At 57.8% G+C, this 19,588-nt stretch overlaps 1 protein-coding gene across 5 annotated transcripts in view; it reads right to left on the bottom strand.

Annotated features, from left to right (window-relative positions):
* The window catches only part of LOC111145738 (mitotic arrest deficient 1 like 1), a 329,575-nt gene that overhangs the window by 78,407 nt on the left and 231,580 nt on the right, over positions 1–19,588 (bottom strand). For all 5 annotated transcript variants that reach the window (XM_022500905.1, XM_022500908.1, XM_022500909.1 and 2 more), the window contains one exon: positions 13,486–13,576. In XM_022500905.1, coding sequence (XP_022356613.1) covers positions 13,486–13,576 — 91 coding nt within the window. The remainder of the gene's footprint in view (positions 1–13,485; positions 13,577–19,588) is intronic.

Below are 19,588 nucleotides of genomic sequence, written 5' to 3'. Positions count from 1 at the left end.
TTGGGTGGCCTGCCCTCTTCTGAAGCATCAGAGGCTGCACGCAGACCCCGACAGAGCCTCCCTGGGACGAAGACCCCAAGAGAGGCCTTGACTCTTCCAGCCTCCCTGCAGGTCCACCCACTGAAAGCTGGAGCTAGTGCCTGGGGAACACGAGCACAGTCACCCAGACGCGCATGCTGAGCAAGGAAGCTGCTGTGTTAAGGCACTATGTTTTGGGGTGTTAATAACAAAGCAACACGGAACAGATGCTGTCTCTCAAGGAGGCCATGAAAGAAATGAGATGAGCCCTAAGGGCATCCTGGTTCCCACCGGGTGGGCAGCAGGCTCCTGGGAGGCTCCAGAGCCAGACTTTTGGGATTCTGCAAAGAACAGCACCGAGGGGTTACACTCCAACCTGGGTAACCACAGTGCCAAGACAGTGCCCCACTGAACCCTGCCCCGGCCCGACTGTGGAGGACAAGTGGGAGGATACACAGCTAGCTGGGGGAAAGGCCAGCCAGTACCACTGGGCGGGCAGTCCCAGGCCCTCCTCCTGCTGCAGGGGCTGAAGGCCCGCACTGCAGCACAAGGAATGAGGAGCCCCGCATAGAAGCCCAGGGTCACAGCGCATGCCCTGCTCCATCCCATCTGTGATCACGCTCCGTCTTTCACAAAACCCTCATTTTAGGGGAAACAGGTAGAGAATGGGTCAGGGCACAGAGGCTTAGGGCCCTGAAAGCTGGGGCAGATGGTCTGGGGAGACGAGCCTGGTGGTTTGCTCTCCTGTTTCCTGGAGATGGCTATCATGTGGGCCAGCAATCCTTTCCACGAGTGGGCACAAAGCACATATTCAGGTTTTGTGGGCCACACAGCCTCTGTTGCCACTGTACTGCATAGGCAGCCACAGACGTACGTAGAAAGATGGGCACTGCTACATTACAAGAGAGCTCTATTTGCCAAAATCCACGGCCGGCTGGACCTGGCCCACGGGCTCAGGTTTGCTGACCTTAGGTGGGAAGAATCTGAGCAGGAAAGTGGGAGGGGGAGGAAGGCTCTCCCGCAGGGACGCGCTACGGGCTGTGTGGCAGGCCGCGCCGAGGCTGGGCCAGAGGCTGGTTTCCAGAGTGCTGGTGCCAGTGATGGGGGAGCGTCCCTAGCCCACACAGCCGAGCCAGAGCACACTGAAAACAATAGTGAACAAACAGTGCTGGCAAGGACCAGAGACGGAAATAAGCACCCACAGACCGGAGGACGGCGTGTGTGACAATGACCGCACCCAGCTGGTGGGCACGTGCCCTTCATCCCACATCACCCAGACGCCAGCTGCTTCCCAAAGTCACGTGGCACTGCAAGGGGCTTGGGAGAACCCTGAATAACCTGGCCATCCTGAAGGGGGTACGGCAAAAAGACCCCCACCTCGATTACAGGAGCCATGCACTTGGATGCCGGCCCTGGTATAGATGGGGAACTCACCGGAAGAGAATCGAGAGCCCACAGGAGACTCTCCCATCTACAGCCAGCAATTTCCTACAGTTCTGCCAAGACCACTCAACGGAGAAGAACAGTCCTTTAATACACGTGCTGGGCCACAGGACACCCGTAGGCAAATATGTGAGGCCGGACCCCTACCTCACGCCATATGTAAAACCCAACTCCTAATCAAACACCTAAGCATAAGAACTAAAACTACAACTCCCAGGAAAAAAATGTGAGCTTAAGCCTTCGTGACAATGGATTCCACCGTGCATTCCTGGACAGGATGCTAGACACAAAGAAGAAAAGAAAAAGGAAAACAAACTGGATGTCATCGCAGTGAAAAACTTTGTGCTTCGAAAGACACCTTTGAGAGAAGGAAAAGACAACATACAAAACAGGAGAAAATACTTATGAGTCACACATCAAGTACGTGACTTGTACCCACGATGCTGACTCAGTGGGGACGAGACCAGGTAACAGATGAAAAGTCGGGCAGGGTCTGATGACACACTTCTTCAAGGAGGAGACACAAACCCAAGTAAGTACATGACAAGATGCCCAAAGCTGATGTCATCGCTCCTCAGGGAAAGGGAAACCAAAGTCCCCATGAGATAACAAGCCTTGGCGAGGGCGGGGAGGAGGCCGAGCCCCCAAGGACCAGGGCTGTGGGTATAAAATGGTAACAGGTCCTCGAGTAGTTGAATGTGGAGTCACCATACAGCCCAGCAGGCCTACACACCGGGGTCTGCCTGTGAAGAAACGCTCACAGCATCATTATTCATGGCAGATGAAAGGCGGGGAGAACCACGTCTGCACAAGGGAACGTTACTCAGCTCTGACACCCACAACAACACATGTGCTCCTTAGATGCACAATGCCCAGGGAGAGAAGCCCCTCACAGAGCACCCCCAGGACAGGACCCCACACAGGTGGCAAGTGGGCCAGGGCCTGCACAGGGCAGGAGACAGAGTTATCGCAGGGGCAGGGCACGGGATGGCATCCTGAGGTAACGAGAGTGGTACGCCATCTGCAAGTCCACCAAAACCACCAAATCACTCTCGTTTCAAATGGGTGAGGTACGTGATACATAAATCCAATCCCCATACAGCTATTTAAAAAAAAAAGAAGAGAAAAAAAAGCAAGTGGTGGGGTTAAAAGCTGGCATGCAGATAGGAGAGCAGCCCCGGGCCCAGTGAGGGAACATGTGCTGACTGTGGCACAGGCCCCCACCTCCCACGTCACCCTGGGGCCAGCTGGAAGAGCTGGGGGCGCACACCTGTCTACCTGGGCACCCCTCAGCTGTCCTGTCAGGACCCGAGAGCTGGGCCTGGCCCCACCAGTGGCTCTCCTTGTCTCCAGGGCCTCAGGAGGCACCCAACCAGCAGCCAGGCCGCAACATTTCTGAGCCTCCTGGGCACCCTTGTGCCCCCATGGCTGGTCAGAATTTGCTGCCACGGTCCCCCCTGAGGGACGTTCCCTGACCTCATGTTCTCAGACCAGTTTCCTGTGTTCAGGCTCCCAGCCCCGGGCCCTCAGGGCTCCTGCAGGCCCCCATGGCTGCCTGGACTGGCCGCCCCGAGACCCCGCACACTGCTGGGCCCCCATCCCGAGGACAGAGCTCTGCTGTCTGTCCTCCCTAGAGATGTCCGGCAGGAGCCAGGCCCCTCTGCTCAGGCCTGTTTCATCTGAGTCTTGACACATGGGTATTTTGAGGTGCCTAACTAGCACATGTAGACCTGAGACTGCAAGGTAGGGCATTGGCCAGCCTGGGTCCCAGAAAAACCCTAGCAGCTGCCTCTCAGCCATGATTGCAGCGAGGCTGGTTGGCGGGGAGGGAGCTGGGGGTGGGGGGTGCACAGACCGAGTCCCCGAAGCGAGGTGTCAATGCCCTGAGGGCCTGGCTGTACCGCTGGCACCTGCCACCTGGAGCCTTCCACACTGAGCTCAGAAAGCTGAGGGCTGGAGGAGGTGAGGGGAAAGTGAAGCTGGTGGGTGCCATCGGGGCCCCTCAGGAGTCTGTCCAGGTTTGGAATTGGAAAGCGTACGTACCAGGTGGCCAAATGCTGTCTTCCCAGGGTCCAGAGAAGACTGGTTCCCAGGGCAGCTGCCTGTAGGCCCAGCCAAACTGGAAATGGGCACTGTGGTCATCCTAGGATCGCCCACAAACCCCATCCTTCTCCCCTCCCCATGCCCTGCGGAGCTGTCATGGGGCAGTCATGGGGCAGACAGGCGCTGACCCATGTGTCGGGACCACGTGGCTGGGCAGCGCCTGCTACACCATCCCCTCTCGATGCAAGGAGGCCATCCTTCCGCTTCTGTGTGGGCAGCATTGTGCGGTGGACCCCAGGGAGGTCCAGGAAGGAAGGGAGACACAGGTGCCCCTGGCTGGCTGGTCACAGGACGTCCAGCCCCCGAGAGCAGAGGCTCCCAGATGCTTCCAGCAGGTGGGGATCCCGTGAGGATAGGGAAAGGGAACCCAGTGCCTCGCCCATAGCCAGCACCCCATAAGGACCCACCGAGGGGAGCCAGTGGCCCTGCACCACCAAGGGCCGCCCTCGAGCTCCCACCTGGCTCTTTGGGCAGCATGCGTCATGGAACCTCTGCTTCGCGGCCGACCTCCCACCCAGAGGACAGCGCAAGCGCCCAGGGAGCAGAGCTGTTCCCGAGCACTACCGTCTCCGCCATGAGTGGTTCCCGTGGGCAGGAGCGCCCAGCACAAGGGACAGAGTGGGCAACTCTGCGGGCATCTGTGACCAAGGGGCAGCTCGGAGTGAGAAGGGGACATGGCTGCCAGGCGCTGAGATGTGTCATCCCCTTGATTGATTCGCAGCTAAGACGCGGGCGGTCCTGACAAGAATCTCTAAAGGCCAAGTTGCAGGCATCCTCAGACAAGCTGGTGAGATTCCTCATGCAACACACACCTGTGTCGCTCGCGGCGGGAGCTGGCGCTCCTGCCAGAGAACAACCTAGTTGAAGCCAACCAGGGCCAGACAGGGGCTGGCCAGGGTTGCGGGGACATCTGCTGCACATTTCCAGAAGGGACCTGACTCTGTGACCACCAGCAGTGTGCTGGGGGCAGGGGGCTGGGCCGCAGGGTGCACCCCGCTTGCCCCCACAGCGAGGATTTTCCTCTTGCTCCCCGACTCCGTGCTAGCTGGGGAGAACGGCCGCTCCCTCTGTGTCCGGGCCCACGGGTGTGGGGTGGCAAGCAGCACCAGGGGCCCCTCTGCCCCAGCCCGTGCCGGCCCTCTCCCATCTGCAGAAGACTGAGGGCAGTGGCCACCATCCCTGAGGGCCCTCTGGGCCTAGTGCTCACAGGCCTGCACAGAGAGCGAGCCCCGGGGGCCCTCGCCCAGCCTGTGGCCACACGTGCTGTGGACGGCGGCCCTGGCAAGCCAGGCGAGGAACTGGCTGCCCCTTGGCCCACGGCCCGGGAGGGAGGGCGCCTGCTGCCAGACCTGACGCGCATACCAACAGGCCCTGCTGGAAGAGGCAGGGACGCGGGGAGAATTAAACAGCAGAGTTAAGTAAGTGCTGGTCCTCATGCATATTTATAAATCACCCGGCCTCTAAGCTAAATCAATCTCTCTCCTGGCTGAAGGAAGCACAGCTCAGGGAGAAGAGCAGGGGCCTCAGGGGCACCTGCTGGGTCTCAGGGCCTCCCTGGGCCCTGCCGTTGTGACCCTGATCCCCCACCCTGCCCTGTGTCGTCTTCTGCCTGCTGCCCCCGAGCCTGTGGACCGGCTCTGCACAGGCCCAGGGCTGGTGCTCCTGGGGCTCAGGAGCTACATGACCTTGGGCCGGTCCCACAGGCAGCGGGTCCCACAGGCGAGCAAGGATCTTACTCGGTGCTTACTGGGCTCCTATGAACACTCCCTGCCTCTGAAGCCTTAGGCACCCAGCAGGCCTCGTCCCCCAGAGTGGGGGAGTGGGAGTCCATGGGACAGTGTGCCAGCTGCATGTGGACAGTATAGGGAGTGGTGGCAGAAGTCACACAGAGCAGCACAGGCTGAGCTCCATGCCACCACCCACCGCCTGCCGGATCTCCAGCACCATGAGCAGCCAGCCCACTTCTTGTCTCAGAGATTTAGAAACTGAGGCCCAGAGCAGGTGGGAGACCCACACACCTGCCCATGACTGGTCACTGTGGGCATGGGGGGGCAGTAAAGGGGATAGAGGCCCAGGGATGGTGGCCACAGAGACAGGTCCCTTTCTCAAGCCAGAGGCATTTCAGTGAGGGGGCAGCAGGTATTCTGCAAGCCTCCGTCTGCCCTGGGCCAACATGGCCGAGGAAGAGGCCAGGGACGACACGGGCCTGGCTCCTACGTCCTCCATTTCCCCTTGTTCCCCAGGACAGAGGCTTGATTCAGAAGCTGGGCACTCACCATCCCCTGTGGCCAAAGCCGCCACCTCTCAGTGGGCTGTCCTGATTGATGACGGGGGTCTGTGTGCATACTGTGTCCAGCGCCACACAGCCAGCCCTGAAGGGACAAGCCACGGCAGCCGGTGGGGCCATGCCCTCAGCCAGCGTCAAGGAGACAGGAGCAGGATGGGATCCAAATCCAGGCTGCGGGCCTCATGGGGAGAAAGTGACAGGCTGTGAAAGGGGCCTGTGGAGGCCATCACCCACCGGGACAGGACCCTGGCGTGCAGGATGGGGCCGGGTGTCCTGCTAGTCCTGGGACACTCCCAAAGGACAGGAAGCCCAGGACAAGTGCTCCCTAAGCTGGCCTTCCTTTAGCCCATTCTGTGTCTCAGAGGTGTCTCCATGGACACCTCTGAACTTGACAGGAGCTGGGGGAACTGCTATGATGGCCAGGAAGCCCTGCACTGGCGTCAGGACAACGGGTCTCTCCTAGCTCTGCCCCAGGGGCTCGAGGCCTTGGTTCCCAGGAGGGACACCGGGTGCTACTGGGCACGAGGCTGTAGCTGGCTGAGCAGGGCCCAGGACACATGGGTGGTCCTAGGATGATGGCGCTGCCTTTGCCCACCAGCCTCAGCCTGTGGCCGCGACACTCCAGCCCCACTCCAAGGAAAATTCAACTTGCCTCGAAGGGACACACATGACATCTCATCACGCCCAGCCTCTAGGCTCACAGACAGCTTGGCCACCGGCACACTCACTGGCACGCTTGGTGAGGAGCATGCAGAGGGCGAGGTATCAGCATGCGGTCTGAGAGCAGCGAGGCTTTGAGGGCCACCGACGGTGCGGGGCCACTGCACCCTGAGCCAGCGCTCCCTGTGCCACGTGGTAACAGCACAGCCAGCGGCAGAGCGGGCAGAGTGGGCCAGCCGGTACCCAGAGGGTCACAAGGTGGAAAGGCCCCATGAGCACACAGGGGAGAGAGCCGGCGGGGCAGAGCCTGGGGGGCTTGAGGCCTGCGGGGACGCCTGCTGACACTGGCTCATGGGATGAGAGGGGGCTTATGATTCAAGACACATCATTCTCCTCATAAAAAAATCAAGAGAAATCAGTGCCTGTGGAAATGTCTCCATGCAAGTACACATCAGCAAGCTGGCTTTTTTTAGTCCTCAGCGTTAATAAACATGAGCAGCCGGGCGCCGCGGAGGGGAAGGGAGGCTTGGGCTCTTTCCTCAAGCGTCTTGTTTTACACATCCATCCAGGAGCACAGGCCTGGGGCACACGCCTGCTTGCTCACTCCATGTGTGAAGGGGCACACGCGGCTGCCCCGGGCTGGGTCACAGACCTCTGGAGCGGAGCCCTGAGTCTGTGTGTGCGCTCATACGGCCGGGACACCGAAGGGAAGACCCCTGACCAGAGGCAGATGCGACCAAGAAACGTAGGAGATGAACACCTGTCAGCGTGAGGGTGGGGCACAAAGGGGACCCCACAAACGTACATAGAGCGGTGTTCCCACACAGAATGGTAATTGTCCTCCTACGTCTGCACCCCCAGAGGTTCACTCTCCTCTCACGAAACCTAACAATTTCCACATTGGCTGGGGAACTAGATACATTCATTCCAGGGGGCACACAAAAATAAGAGGTGCCAGAAACATCCTGCAGGAGAAGTCACAGGGGCAGGGAGGAAGGGACGTGTCATCCCCGGGGGCGCCCCAGGCCCGAGGGGACAGCACCCCCCACCAGTGAGGGCAGGTTTGCAGTCAGCGGTCCTGGGGCTATGGGCACGAGCCCCTTCTAGGGAACAGGCCGATGGCAGGCTTCATACCTGGTAAAACACCAGAACAAACCCAAACGCCGCAGTAGCCGTAGATTTACACGTGAAAGCGAACCGCCATAGAGGAACTCCTTCACAACCTGAGCCACAGACGAGATGCCGACAGATGCACCTGTATGAAAACTTACATACCAAAAACTTCCACTCGCTTAAAGACGCCTCAAGCAAAGTCAAAAGACAGATGATCAATGGGAAAATACAACTCACAACTTAAAACAAAACACCTCAGCTCCTCATAATACAAAAAGCTCCAAGAAATCAACACGACCAACAACCCATTTGAAAAACGGACCAAGGACATTAACACACACGAGCATACTGAAACGCCCTCGCTCCCGCGTGTAATACAAGGACTGGAAGTTGAAAGCATGCTACCCCCCCCACCTGCGGGGGCAGGAGGTCTCCCCGGGGGACAGCGGGGGAGCCTGCAGCCCACGCCGTCCCCCGTGGGGGGCAGTGGTCGCTGACAGACCACCATGAGGCACCATCCGGCAGAAGCCACCAAAAGAAGTACAGGTGCCCTTTGATCCGAAGTTTATCCTACACACACGCACACACACAGAGATGCCAGACACAGGACATGCGCCACAGCCACGTTTATGGCCGCAGAAGGCGAAGACAGGCCACAAACAGGTACCGAATTCAGTATGTTATGGCACATCACAGGGACACATCAAGTGGCCATAAGAAAACCAATGAGACCTCCCAGATCTGGTACGTGAACAACAAGGGGCCGAATGGTTTGAAAACAGGTCATCTTTTGAGTCAAAAGGGGGGCCGGCACTAAGAATTTGTTAGGGGAAAAACAACCAGCAGTCAAAGGAGATCCTACACGAGAGGAACACCGCGAAACACTTCCGGCACCAACCTGTCCCAGCCACCGCAGGACGCAGGGCCAAGCTGCTTGGCCCCAGCTTCCTCCAGAGCCCACCTCCTCGCCATGTCACCTGCTGCTGCACCCCCAGGTGTGCTCCGCTCATCCACACCCCGAGAGTGTGGGCTGGGAGCCAGGCAAGGTCACTGCCTGCAGAGCTCGTGCTCCAGAGGACCGAACCACAAAGAAGTCCCAGATGTGGCCTGAAGGCACTGCGCAAGCTGGCCCCAAGGGGGGGGGGGGGGGGGTGGGCGGGGGGGGGGGGGGGGGGGGGGGGGGGGCGCTCCAGACAGTTGTCATGGGAGCCGGGAGCACTGAGGGGAAAGCCAGCTGGATGGGGGGGGCCTGTGGTCCTCACACAGAGACCCCAAGCTGTCAGGGCAGGAATGAGAGCCAACGGTGCAGCAGGAGGCATGGGCCTCTGCTGGGGGAATGGAGGCACAGGACGTGGGGGTCCTGGGACTTGAGGGACCCGGCTCCTTCATCTGCTTGGAGGGAAGGACCACTCTCTTTCTTCAGCCACCGTGAGGCCTTCTATGTGTGCAGCTGACAAGGAGCCTCACTGGGCACTGGAGGCAGGGGTGAGGGGCGACTCCCGCACAGCAGAGATTGGCACCTGCCTGTCGCAGACCAGCTGTGGCCGTGGCTGGCCACTGTCAGTCTAGCGCCCCTACGCTCTGGTCACGCTCGTTGGGGCTCTCCCTTCATGCAGGAATCCCCAGCACATGGCCTATGGGATTTGGCCCCCCTGGGGAGGGGCCCAGAGAGCACTGCAGACACATAGGCAGAGGGCCAGCCAGGGATGGGACACGCCCAGGGTCGTGGTCAGTAGCTGGAGTCCACAGGGGAAAGGTCAGAGGCAGGAGGGTTCTGAGAAGCAGAGGTCAGGCCTGCCTTGGGCTCAGGGCTTCTGGGCAGGTGGGAGCAGGTGGGAGCAGGTGGGGTAGAGGAGGTCTGTCCCCGGGAGGGGGCCCAGGCCAGGCAGGAGGAAACTGCAGGTGGGAGGGAACCAGTGGGCACCCGGGGGCCATCCTGTCACAGCATCAGTGGGGAGAGGGCAGGATGGTGTGAGGAGTGCAGCTCCCCCAACCTCGTATTCAGGAAGAGGGAAGGAGGTGGAGGCCGGGAGGATCTGATGAGACAGGGCTGCTTGCCTGCTGACGCAGGGACAGGAGCAGGGACGTCTCCACGGGCACCGTGAGCTTTCCGCTCACAGGCAACCCAGCAATTTTCTACCCACTCCGTTTCCAAAAACGATACTTATTTCAAATGTCACTGGGCTGCAGTCTGGTCCCCTTCCTGAGCAACGCTGCTGGTGGGCTATGGGCAGCCCCATCCAGTCCTGGGGAGCCAATGGTGGGCTGGGGGGGCAGGGGGTGAATCGGGACTTGCGCCCACCCCGGCTGGTCACCTGGCTGGATACACAGCGTGATCAGGCAGCACTGAGGGCAGCAGGACGTGGGCTCTTCTCCCAGAGATGAATTCTGCTTGATTACATGCATGCTGAAGCATTTACAGGGAAGGGTGCAGATGTTTGCAATTTGCTTTAAAATGCATCAAAAAACGGTAAAAGCACTGATGGATGGTGGAGGGGTGGCATCAGGGGCCCCCACGCTCATGCCAGGATGTGGGCGGTAGGAAGTGGGTCTGCACGGAGGAGCTTGTCCGGCTTTGCTGGACATTTGAGGATACTTGTCGCGCGCTGGGACCAACCCGGCGGGGCCGAGGGCACAGAGTGCACGTACGTACGTGGCCCGGCTGTGCTTTGCACATGCGGTGTCCAGCCTGGGCCAGGCTGCTGACAGACATGTGGCCCCCGGCCCTGGTGCTGCCATGTCTGGTCCCCTCTCGGCTGCACCTGTGGCCCATGGCTGTCACAGTCCCCAAGCCTGGCCCGTCAGAACCTCCAATGTGGAAAAGCATGTGTGTTGTCATCAAGGTGATGCACAGGATGGCGGGGTTTCTACTCACAGAAGTCGCGGCAGTGGCCCTGCTTGGTTGGCAGTGAGGCACCCAGCCTGGGGGCTGTCACTACGGTCATCGAAGTGGCCTGACACCAGGGCCACAGCCACCACCCACGCCAGAGCCCACTCACTGAGAAGAGGCCAGTGGGAGGTCAGGGCTAACAAGACGTGTCCTGCTACCATTCCTCAATCATTCTCTTGACTCTGGGAAACTGAGGCCTGTGGAGAGGTGTGTGGAGCAGGGCTGGGGTGGGAGGGAGCAGGGGGCCCAGGCAGGGAGGACCAGGGCCGTGGCGGCACGTCCTGCTCCATGGCTACCAGTCCCCCGCTCCAGCAGCCACATGGGGAGCACAGGGCGCCCCCTGCCTCTAGGCCCAGACATCCAGGCCGTCTGCTCACTCCCAGCCCTGGAGAATTCTGGACCTGTCAACCCATCCTGCCTCTACAGAAGGTGTCTGTGGGGCGAGCCATTCACAGGCTAGCCGACCACAGGCCTCAGTTTCCCCATCACTAGAGGGCGGCATGCACGGGACAGCTGCAGTACCCCCCCCCCGTCCCCGGGGCGGCTGGTGGGAGTCCCCTCCATGGGCTGGGGCACCAGGACGAGTGTGGGGACAGCCGGGCCCCGGCCCCATGGCAGACCTGCCCCCAACGCCGTCCGGGCACCCAGAGCGAGTGGAGCAGCAGGCGCACACCAGGCTCGGAGCGGTAACCGGAGCTGTTTCCTCACCAACCAGCTGTGAACTAATTACAAGAAGTCTAACTAGTGGCGCTCCCTCTCCAAGCATATGTTCCCAATTAAGTCAAACTGCAGCTGATTTTAATCAATCTTCCTTGAAGCGGCCCAACTTGAAGCCTGTCGCAGAGGGAAGAGGGGACAGTGGGGGGGTGTGTGCTCAGGAACACCGGAGCCCCGTGGCCGGACTGCACCCTGTGAGGCGGGGGGGGTCACTGGGCAGTAGGGGGGGACATCTGGGCCTCGGCCAGACACAAGTCCTTCTCATCCACTCTGCATGACCAGCACGGCCGTTCACCTGGCCTTCACTCCTGTCTGTCCCGGGGGTCTGCGCGCTCAGCCGGGCCGGAGCTCAAAGGTGCTTGTCATGAGCCGGACGAGGGGATGGTGTCTGGGTCAGTCAGACAGAATAGCCGCTGCCTCAGCCAGAGTCCCAGCCCTCTGGAACGGCTGGCTTAGCCCCGGGGTGCCAACCTCTGCGCCACACAGCAGACCCGGGCTGGGTAGCCGGTGGGGGGAGCGGACCAGGAGACCAGGAACAGAGTTCCCAGCTCAGCTCTGCCCCTTCTGCTGGGCGCCCTGGGCCGAATGACAGCCCCTCCCTGACTGGAAGTCTCCTCATCAGGGAAACGGGGTAGTGGGACCTCCCACTGGCGATCATGGACACAGAGAAAGGTCTTCAGAGCACAGCAATGGTGCATGGCCGACTTTCCTGAGACAAGACCCAGTCTCCACGCAGGGATGGCCCTCGTGGATCTGAGCGGCAAGCAGGGACACGGAGAGGCTATCACAGTCCCCTCCCTGCCTCTCAAGGTCAGCGACGGCACTGCTGCGGGAGCAGCAGGCTGGCTGCGGGACACCCGCCGGAACAGAGAAAGCAGGCGTGTGTGACCATCTAGAAGCTTCCACCACCCACTCCTCTGCATTTCAGCCCTGCCACCCCCACCCCAGGGCTGCAGCCAAGACTCAGGGAGTCCCGCCACGTCCATCCACATGCACCTGAGCCCCAGCAGGACGGAGACCTGGCCCCCAAGGCCTGCCCCCGTGGCTGGGCTGTGGCACCTGCTGAGCTCCTGACCGGCTCCCATAGGTGGGGAGACAGACACCACCTGGCCCCGTGGGTGGGAGCCCAGCCCCTGGGCCATGAACAGCTCCAGAACTTGCTGCAAGGCCTCTGCCCCACCCAAGGGCCGGTGTGGTGCTCAAAGTATCTCCACCCAGGAAGACTCGAGATGGGAAGAGCACCGGACACCCCACCTCCCGGCATGCTGGCACTGGTGGTGAACGTCCATGAGCCATGGGGCTCACCTGCACCGCACCCCAGAGATCCCGCCAAGAGCCACAGCAGGCTCCCTGGAAGCCCAGAGGCAGGGAAAAAGGAAATGAAAGATTTCAGCAGGGCTCCATGCACCCCAATCACGGGGGGGGGGGGGCCTGGGCCGCTGTCAGCCCCGCTGGCAGGCTGCACCCAACCGGACACGCAGGAGACACCCACCAAGCCTGCTCTGACAGGGACCAGCTGACAGGCAGCCAGGGCCGACCTGCTGACAGCCCAGCTCTCCCTTCTGAGGCCCGCGGCCCAATTAAACCGGCACAGCTCCTAGCGCTGACCGCCGCCAGCACGGCCCACGGCGCCGTGCCTCATCAGAGTTGTCACTGCTCCCGACTCCCAGCATTGGTAATAAAAAAGAGATTTGATTTGCCTCTAATAGGTGTCAAGATAAAATCAATGGCCTGTCCAAAATCTGGGTAATCACGAACTTGCAGGTTCCTCGCCATGGAACAATTCAGACAGGAGGATAACAATGAAAAACAGAGAGTGAACAGAGTCAACGGCAGTGTGACTTCACGGCTGCGGGAGGTGGGGATGGGCCTGGACACAGACCCCAACAGAGAAGGTCCCTGGGGGTTCTCAGCCACCACACGGGCCACAGGCTGTGGCCGGTGTAGGGGGAGGGGAGAGGGGAAGAGCACTGATGGAGCACAGGACCGTGACCCTGGCCTGGTGACATGTGGGCCAAAGGCCGCACCCCTCTCTGCTGGGCTCCGGGACACATGCTCTCGGCCAACGAGGGGTGCGTGTGTCCTGGGAGGTCCCCGACTCGGCTTAGTCTGATGAACCAGAAGACAGGGCGTCTATGGGTGTGGGAAGCACGGACACTGACACGCAGGGAGAAGCCAGGAAAGCAGGGCGCGCCCGGGGAGAACGCAGAGCGCTGGGAGAAGCCTCCACCTGTGGCCGCCCGCCCACACGCACCTGCAGGGTGAACCGCTCGAGCTGCATTTCCAGCATCTTCTTGTCTTCTTCCAGACGACTGCGCTCCCCTTCCAGTTCCTCAATCTTCAACCTGCAAGAAGAGCCGGACCATGAGGACACAGTCCACAGCCCACACATCCGTTCCGACAGCAAGGGTTCCTCTGTGGGGCGGGGGGGTGGGGATCGGTTCTTGCACAGGCGGGGAGTGTGGCCCACGTGTCTGCTCTGACCGAGAGGGGAGGGTGCTACAGGGGATATTCACTGATCACAGCTGGGGTGTGGGGTGCAGGGGAAAATGAACCAGCACAGGTAGGAGCCTGCACGTGTCCTGCATCTGTCGGTCTGCTCACAGCAGGTGTGACCACATGTCGTAGAGGACACAGAACCATGGAGATGGCCTGAGGACAAGCGTGGGCTGGGGAGGGAAGCTAGACTGCGGGGAAGTGGGCTCAGTGCCGACACAGGCATGTGGCAGGCTTCAGCTCACTGTGAGAAACTCTTATTTTTGTCTTCATTTTTTTAAAGTTAATTTTTTGAAAGGCACTACATTCACATGATTTACAAAGCAGAAAGCATGTCCAGGAAGCAGGGCCTGGCACGCACACAGGCTAAGGACCAGGGCCTTCCCCACCACTAGCCAGAATGGAAAACTCTCATTTCATGGATTATTCAGGAAGGTCTTGGCTCAGGAGCGAGAGATAATTATCTCCAGACTCAGAAGCGCTCCAGGATGGCCTAGCAAATCACACAAGATCTGAAAGAACCAAACTCTTTCCAAGAAACCTAATTGCATCTCTGAAAAAGCTCAAGAAGATTTATATGAATACAAAAACATTCAGAATCCAACAAGCCAAACTTCAGTGTCCACCAACTAATCAAGGCCTAGCGGGCATTAAAAGAAGTAGGGAAATATGACCCATAATGAGGAGAACAATCAATCAACTGGAACCCACCGAGAATGGCAGACCGGAAGTAGCATCCAAGGACCAGAATAGTTACTCCAAGTGTCGGGACATGGAAGCAACAGTCCGCTGTCCAGCAGCTCAGCGGCTGAGGAGCAAAGAACAAGATGACCTGATCCATGGAGGGGAGGCCCCGGCGCCCAGGCTGACAGACACCCCGGACAGGCTAACGACACAGTGGACGCGGCAGGAGACAGGTTCACACTCTTGAAGACTAAAGAAAGAAAACAACCCAACACACAAAACATCCCAAACAATCCCTAGTGAAATAGACAAGAAAAGGAATATTTAAGGCTGACAGGGCCGTCCCTGAGCTGTGGGGCCATCACGGAACACAACATCTGCATGAGCAGGGTCCCTAGAGGAAAGGACAGGGATGGAGAGAAGGACAAATGCTGCAAGAAAGCCCCACATTTGATGAAAAGTAAACACAGACCCAAGGAGCTCAACAAACCTCAAGCACAAGACACATGAAGAAAAATAGCCCCAGTGCACGTGTGAAACAGAAGAAAAATCTTCGAAATACTGAAATAAGAAAACAATGCCAACCTAGAATTCGATTCCCAGTGAAAATATTCATAAACAAAAACAAGATAAAGCTGTTCTGAGGCGAACGAAACCTGCAAGAACGTGTCGCCAGCAGACCCGCTCTGCAAGGGAGGTCGAGGGAAGCCCTCCTAGCAGCAGGATAGGGACACCGCAGGGACACGAGGATCCACGCAAAGGAGCGAGGAGCAGTGGACCGCGTGACTATGGTGGCAAATATGTGGCTCTTGATTTCCTCTAAGGATGGCTAGCTTCTGTTTGCAGCTGGTACACAGCTGACAAATGCTATCACAGGACTTTCAGGTATGTAACGCAGTGACCCCATGACTAACGTCACCATCTGTCCCCACACAAAGTTGCTGCACGGTCAGGGGCTGCCTTCCCTGTGTCGTATGTCACACCCCGTGACTTACCTGTTTTATGACCATAGGTCTGTACCTTCCAATCCCCACCACCCACTTTGCCTACCCCTCCCCCTTGGGTAGCCAGCAGTTTCTGCTCCTATCTGTGAGTCGTTTCTGTTTTGCTTCATTTGATCACTCATTTTGTCTTTTAGATTCCACATAAGTGAAACAGTATGGCATTTGCCTTCTCTGACTTAGTTCACTGAGCATAACAGCCTCTAGGTCCATCCATGTTGTCACAAGAGGCAAAATCTCATTCTTTTTTTATGGCTGAGTAATATTCTACTGTGTGTATATACTGCATCTTCTAGCCAAGATACAAAAGCAAATTACTGTTTTTTGAGGAGACTGTTTCAACAACACTAATGAAAAGTGTATTGGGGTCTGAGGTAGGATTATAAATAGAATGTGTGACACACACAGCACAGAGGCTCGAGGGGAAGATCAGATACATGTGGTTACGAGGCTGCATCACTTGCAGGAAGGCTGTGGTATGTGGAAGATGTACCGTAACCCCGAAAATAATCCCTAAAATAGCAAAGAGTGATGACTAATAAGTGAAATAAAGGAAATAAAATGAAACAAAATATACCCAATGAGTTAGAAAGAAAACAGGAAAATGGGGAATGCAGAGGAAGAGATGGGACGAGTAGAAGATAGCGAGACCCAGGTGTACCAGTTGCCACAGGATACGTGAGCCTACACGCAGGCCATCAAAGTGGGCAGGACAGCAGACCCCAGCCATGGGCTGCTTACAGGAGCACTCGTGACACGAAGAGGCATACCTCCGTAAGATACCAACACGAAGAGGACAGCGGAGAAGGCTGAGACACTGCTGGTGTCAAGGTGAATTCCAGAGCCAAGAACGGCACCCACAAGGCAAAGTCATAATGACAAAGGGGCCAACTGGCCAAGAGAACATTACCGTCCTAAGCGCGCATACGCCAATGATAGCGCTTCAATGGAGACGCGCCAAAACCTGACAGAAATGTGGGGAGAAACAGCCAGACCCTCAGTTACAGCCAGACATTTCATATCACTCTCTCAATCACTGAGAGAGCGAGAAGCAAAAAACCCAGAAGGAGAAAGTAGACATGAACAACATGATCAGCCAGCTTGACTCAAGCGTCCAGCAGGAGACCTCTGATGAGTACAGCACAGGGCACAGTCTTCTTGGGTGGACACACAGTATTTACCAGCACAGACAGAGGGTGGGCCATGCAAGGAGGCTCCCTCAACGTGCTGAAAAGAATTTTTTAGTAATTCAAGTACCTTTTGTGTCCCTAATGGAATTGAGCTACAGAAATCAACAGAAACCAAAGAATGATAATTGGACAGCGTGATCCACAACAGCACCCAAGAACACGGAGCGCAGGGAGATCATTCTGGAAAACCTGTCAGAGGCCTGCCCTCTGATAACTACGCAGAGGTCCGCAGAGCAGCGGGGAATCAGCATGAGCCCGAACACATGGGGTACCCGTGGCCATGGCTGGAGGGCTGGCCTGACGAGATTTCACTTCTCCCCACACTGTTCAAGAGAATCCAAACCATCCCAGTCAAATCCCACACATTTCTCTGTACAAACAAGCTCATTCTAAAAGTCATGTGGAAATGTAACAGGCCCAGAATGCTCAAAACAACAATGGGGAAAAGGTTGGAGAGCGAACAACCTAATTTCAAGAATTGTCAAAAAACCACAGTGACCACAATAGCCCTGGCCTGAAGTCAGACTGAGGAAAAACAAGATGCCCCAGAAATAAACACTTACACGTGGACAGTGTGTTCTGATACATTTTCTAAGGCAATCCAGCGTAGAAAGGATGCTTGTTGTTGTTGTTTTTTTTAAGATTTATTTAACTATTTTAGAGAGAGTGAGAGAGAGCATGCATGCAAGCCAGAGGATGGGCAGAGGGAGGGGAGGAATCTGCAGCAGACGCCCTGCTGAGCACCGAGCCAGACATGGAGCTCGATCCCAGGACACAGAGCTCACGACAGCCCAAAATCAAGAGTCAGACACTTGTTCAACTGAGCCACCCCAGCGCCCAGAAAGGATGTCTGTTTAACAAACAGTGCTGGAACAGCTGGGTATTTATTAAAAAAACAAAACAAAACAAAACAAAAAAACAAAAAAAACAAACCTCAGATTCTATAATGTGCATAATATAAAAAAAAACTCAAAATGGAAATATAAACCTCCACATAAATTGAAAAATAATAAAATTCCCAAGAATATACAGGAAAAAATGTGAATCTGGGATAGGAGAAGTTTCCCAGCTCTGATATCCAAATCATCACAAATAAAAAGAGAAAACATGATACAAATTTCTCTCTAAAAGCCTCAGGAAGCAGCGAAATGGCGAGCGGCAGAATGCGAGGAGACACCTGCAAAGAAAGTGTGTGACAGAGGACCCATGCGAGAACGGACGGAGAATACTCAGACTCGGCAAGGAGTAGACTGCCAGGGGAGAACGGCCTGAGTGGGGACGCTGTGCTGAGCAAGACACCGATGAGGACCAGCAGAGACACTCAGTGCTATCGGTCATTTGCGATACAGAGTCCAAACCACAGGCAGAGGCCACCGTGCACCGGCTATGGTCACAGCGAGAAAGGCTGCGGGCCAGGTGCTGGCAAGGAGACCCTGGGAGGCCATCTGCTGCCCACAGGGATCCGGGGCGGTGCAGCCACTCTGCAGACAGGCAGATTCCCAAACCAGGGCAACACGCCACCGCCAGCCATGCCACACGTCGGCGGGTACCTGAGAGAAGAGAAAGTACGTTTCCACACGAGGACTTTGTCGGAGATGAAGGCCAAAAGCCTGGGAAAGTGAATGGCTGGCCCCAAGTGCCCGCACAGACACACCGCGGCATGTCGAGCCGGCAACCAGGAGGAACGCACTGCCGGTCTGTGCACACAGATCTCTCTGAACAGCGAGCACTGACACACAGGAGTGGACACTGCGGGAGTCCATTCCTCTCCGACTTCCAAGTGCCACACAGTCCACTTGAGTGAACGCAGATGAGCAGTGGCCTGGGTGGGGGAGGAAGGGAGGATCTCAGGCACTGGAGAGCAAACGTCAGGTCGCAGGTGTGTGGTGCCCGACAGCGGCGTGCGGGCACAGTGTCTGCAAGAACGTCACACTATACGCTCTGACCACGTGCAGCTCACTGTCACTTACATGGCTGATGTGCCCCACCTCACACCTGCGTAAGCCTGCTGCAGGGCCCCCCAGAGCTGGGGGTACTGGCCAGAGCGCCGACATGCACCACCCTCGCTGACAGGAACCGATGGGAACTGACGGGAAGCGGGCTCTGGTGGTCGGGCTCCAGCGTTGCTGCCCTTCCCTGCTGGGTCACGGCTTCGCCGAGGGCTGTACGAGGAAGCATCCCCCAGAATGGGGGTGGGGGGAAGTCCAGCACCCGAGGCCACCTCAGAGAAGCCGCCTTCCAGGAAGGACTCCTGCATCTTGGGTGCAGGCTGCGAGAGAAGGCCCGCTGGGCCGCTGGGCAGCAGGATGTTCTGGATTCTGAAGGCTCGTGAGCACGTGCCCTTGAGGGCTACGTTCAAAGAAGCAGGCATGTGGCTGCAGGCGCGTGAGGGAGACGGCTTGCTCTCGTCCAGCCCACAGTTGGAGGACAAGCCTACACCACTAACACTTGTTGACGCATTTTAACATGGAGCACTTTCTCTCCCTGGTCCTCCTCTTCCAGCAAGCTGTCACCTTGCCGAGGGAGGGAGAAGGAGCCCACTCACAAGGCTGCTTTGCCTACAAGCGGTTCAAAGCAAGCAGCTGTGTGTGTTTCTAGAAACCGAGGACCTCCACGTTTTGTAGACGTGGGGGTGCTTTATATCCCGGACGCCATCCCAGGTCACTGCTTGAGAAGTCTCACCAGTCACATGGGTGTGTGTGTCCAAGAATCAGCAGGAGACAGCAGCTGCTCACTGTTCTCACTGAACTACGAAACGGTGATGGTGTGGGGACGGGGTGCCGGGAGTGAAGCCCCAGAGTTGCCCAGAGAGGGGACAGCCAGTGGCAGTGACCCACGATGCACCTGTCCAGGCTGAGCACCCACAGATCCCACCTGCACACACTGCCTGTTGCCTCCTCCTCCCTGATGGGCCCTGACCGCCGGCTCACACCACCCCCACGGCCTTCCCCATCTGTGCGTCACACGCCCACCCTGCGTTTCCAGC

Source organism: Enhydra lutris, unplaced genomic scaffold, assembly GCF_002288905.1.
Source record: "Enhydra lutris kenyoni isolate GAN:26980312 unplaced genomic scaffold, ASM228890v2 scaffoldscaffold13, whole genome shotgun sequence".
NCBI lineage: Eukaryota > Metazoa > Chordata > Mammalia > Carnivora > Mustelidae > Enhydra > Enhydra lutris.
This window is presented reverse-complemented; position numbering and strand designations above follow the sequence as displayed.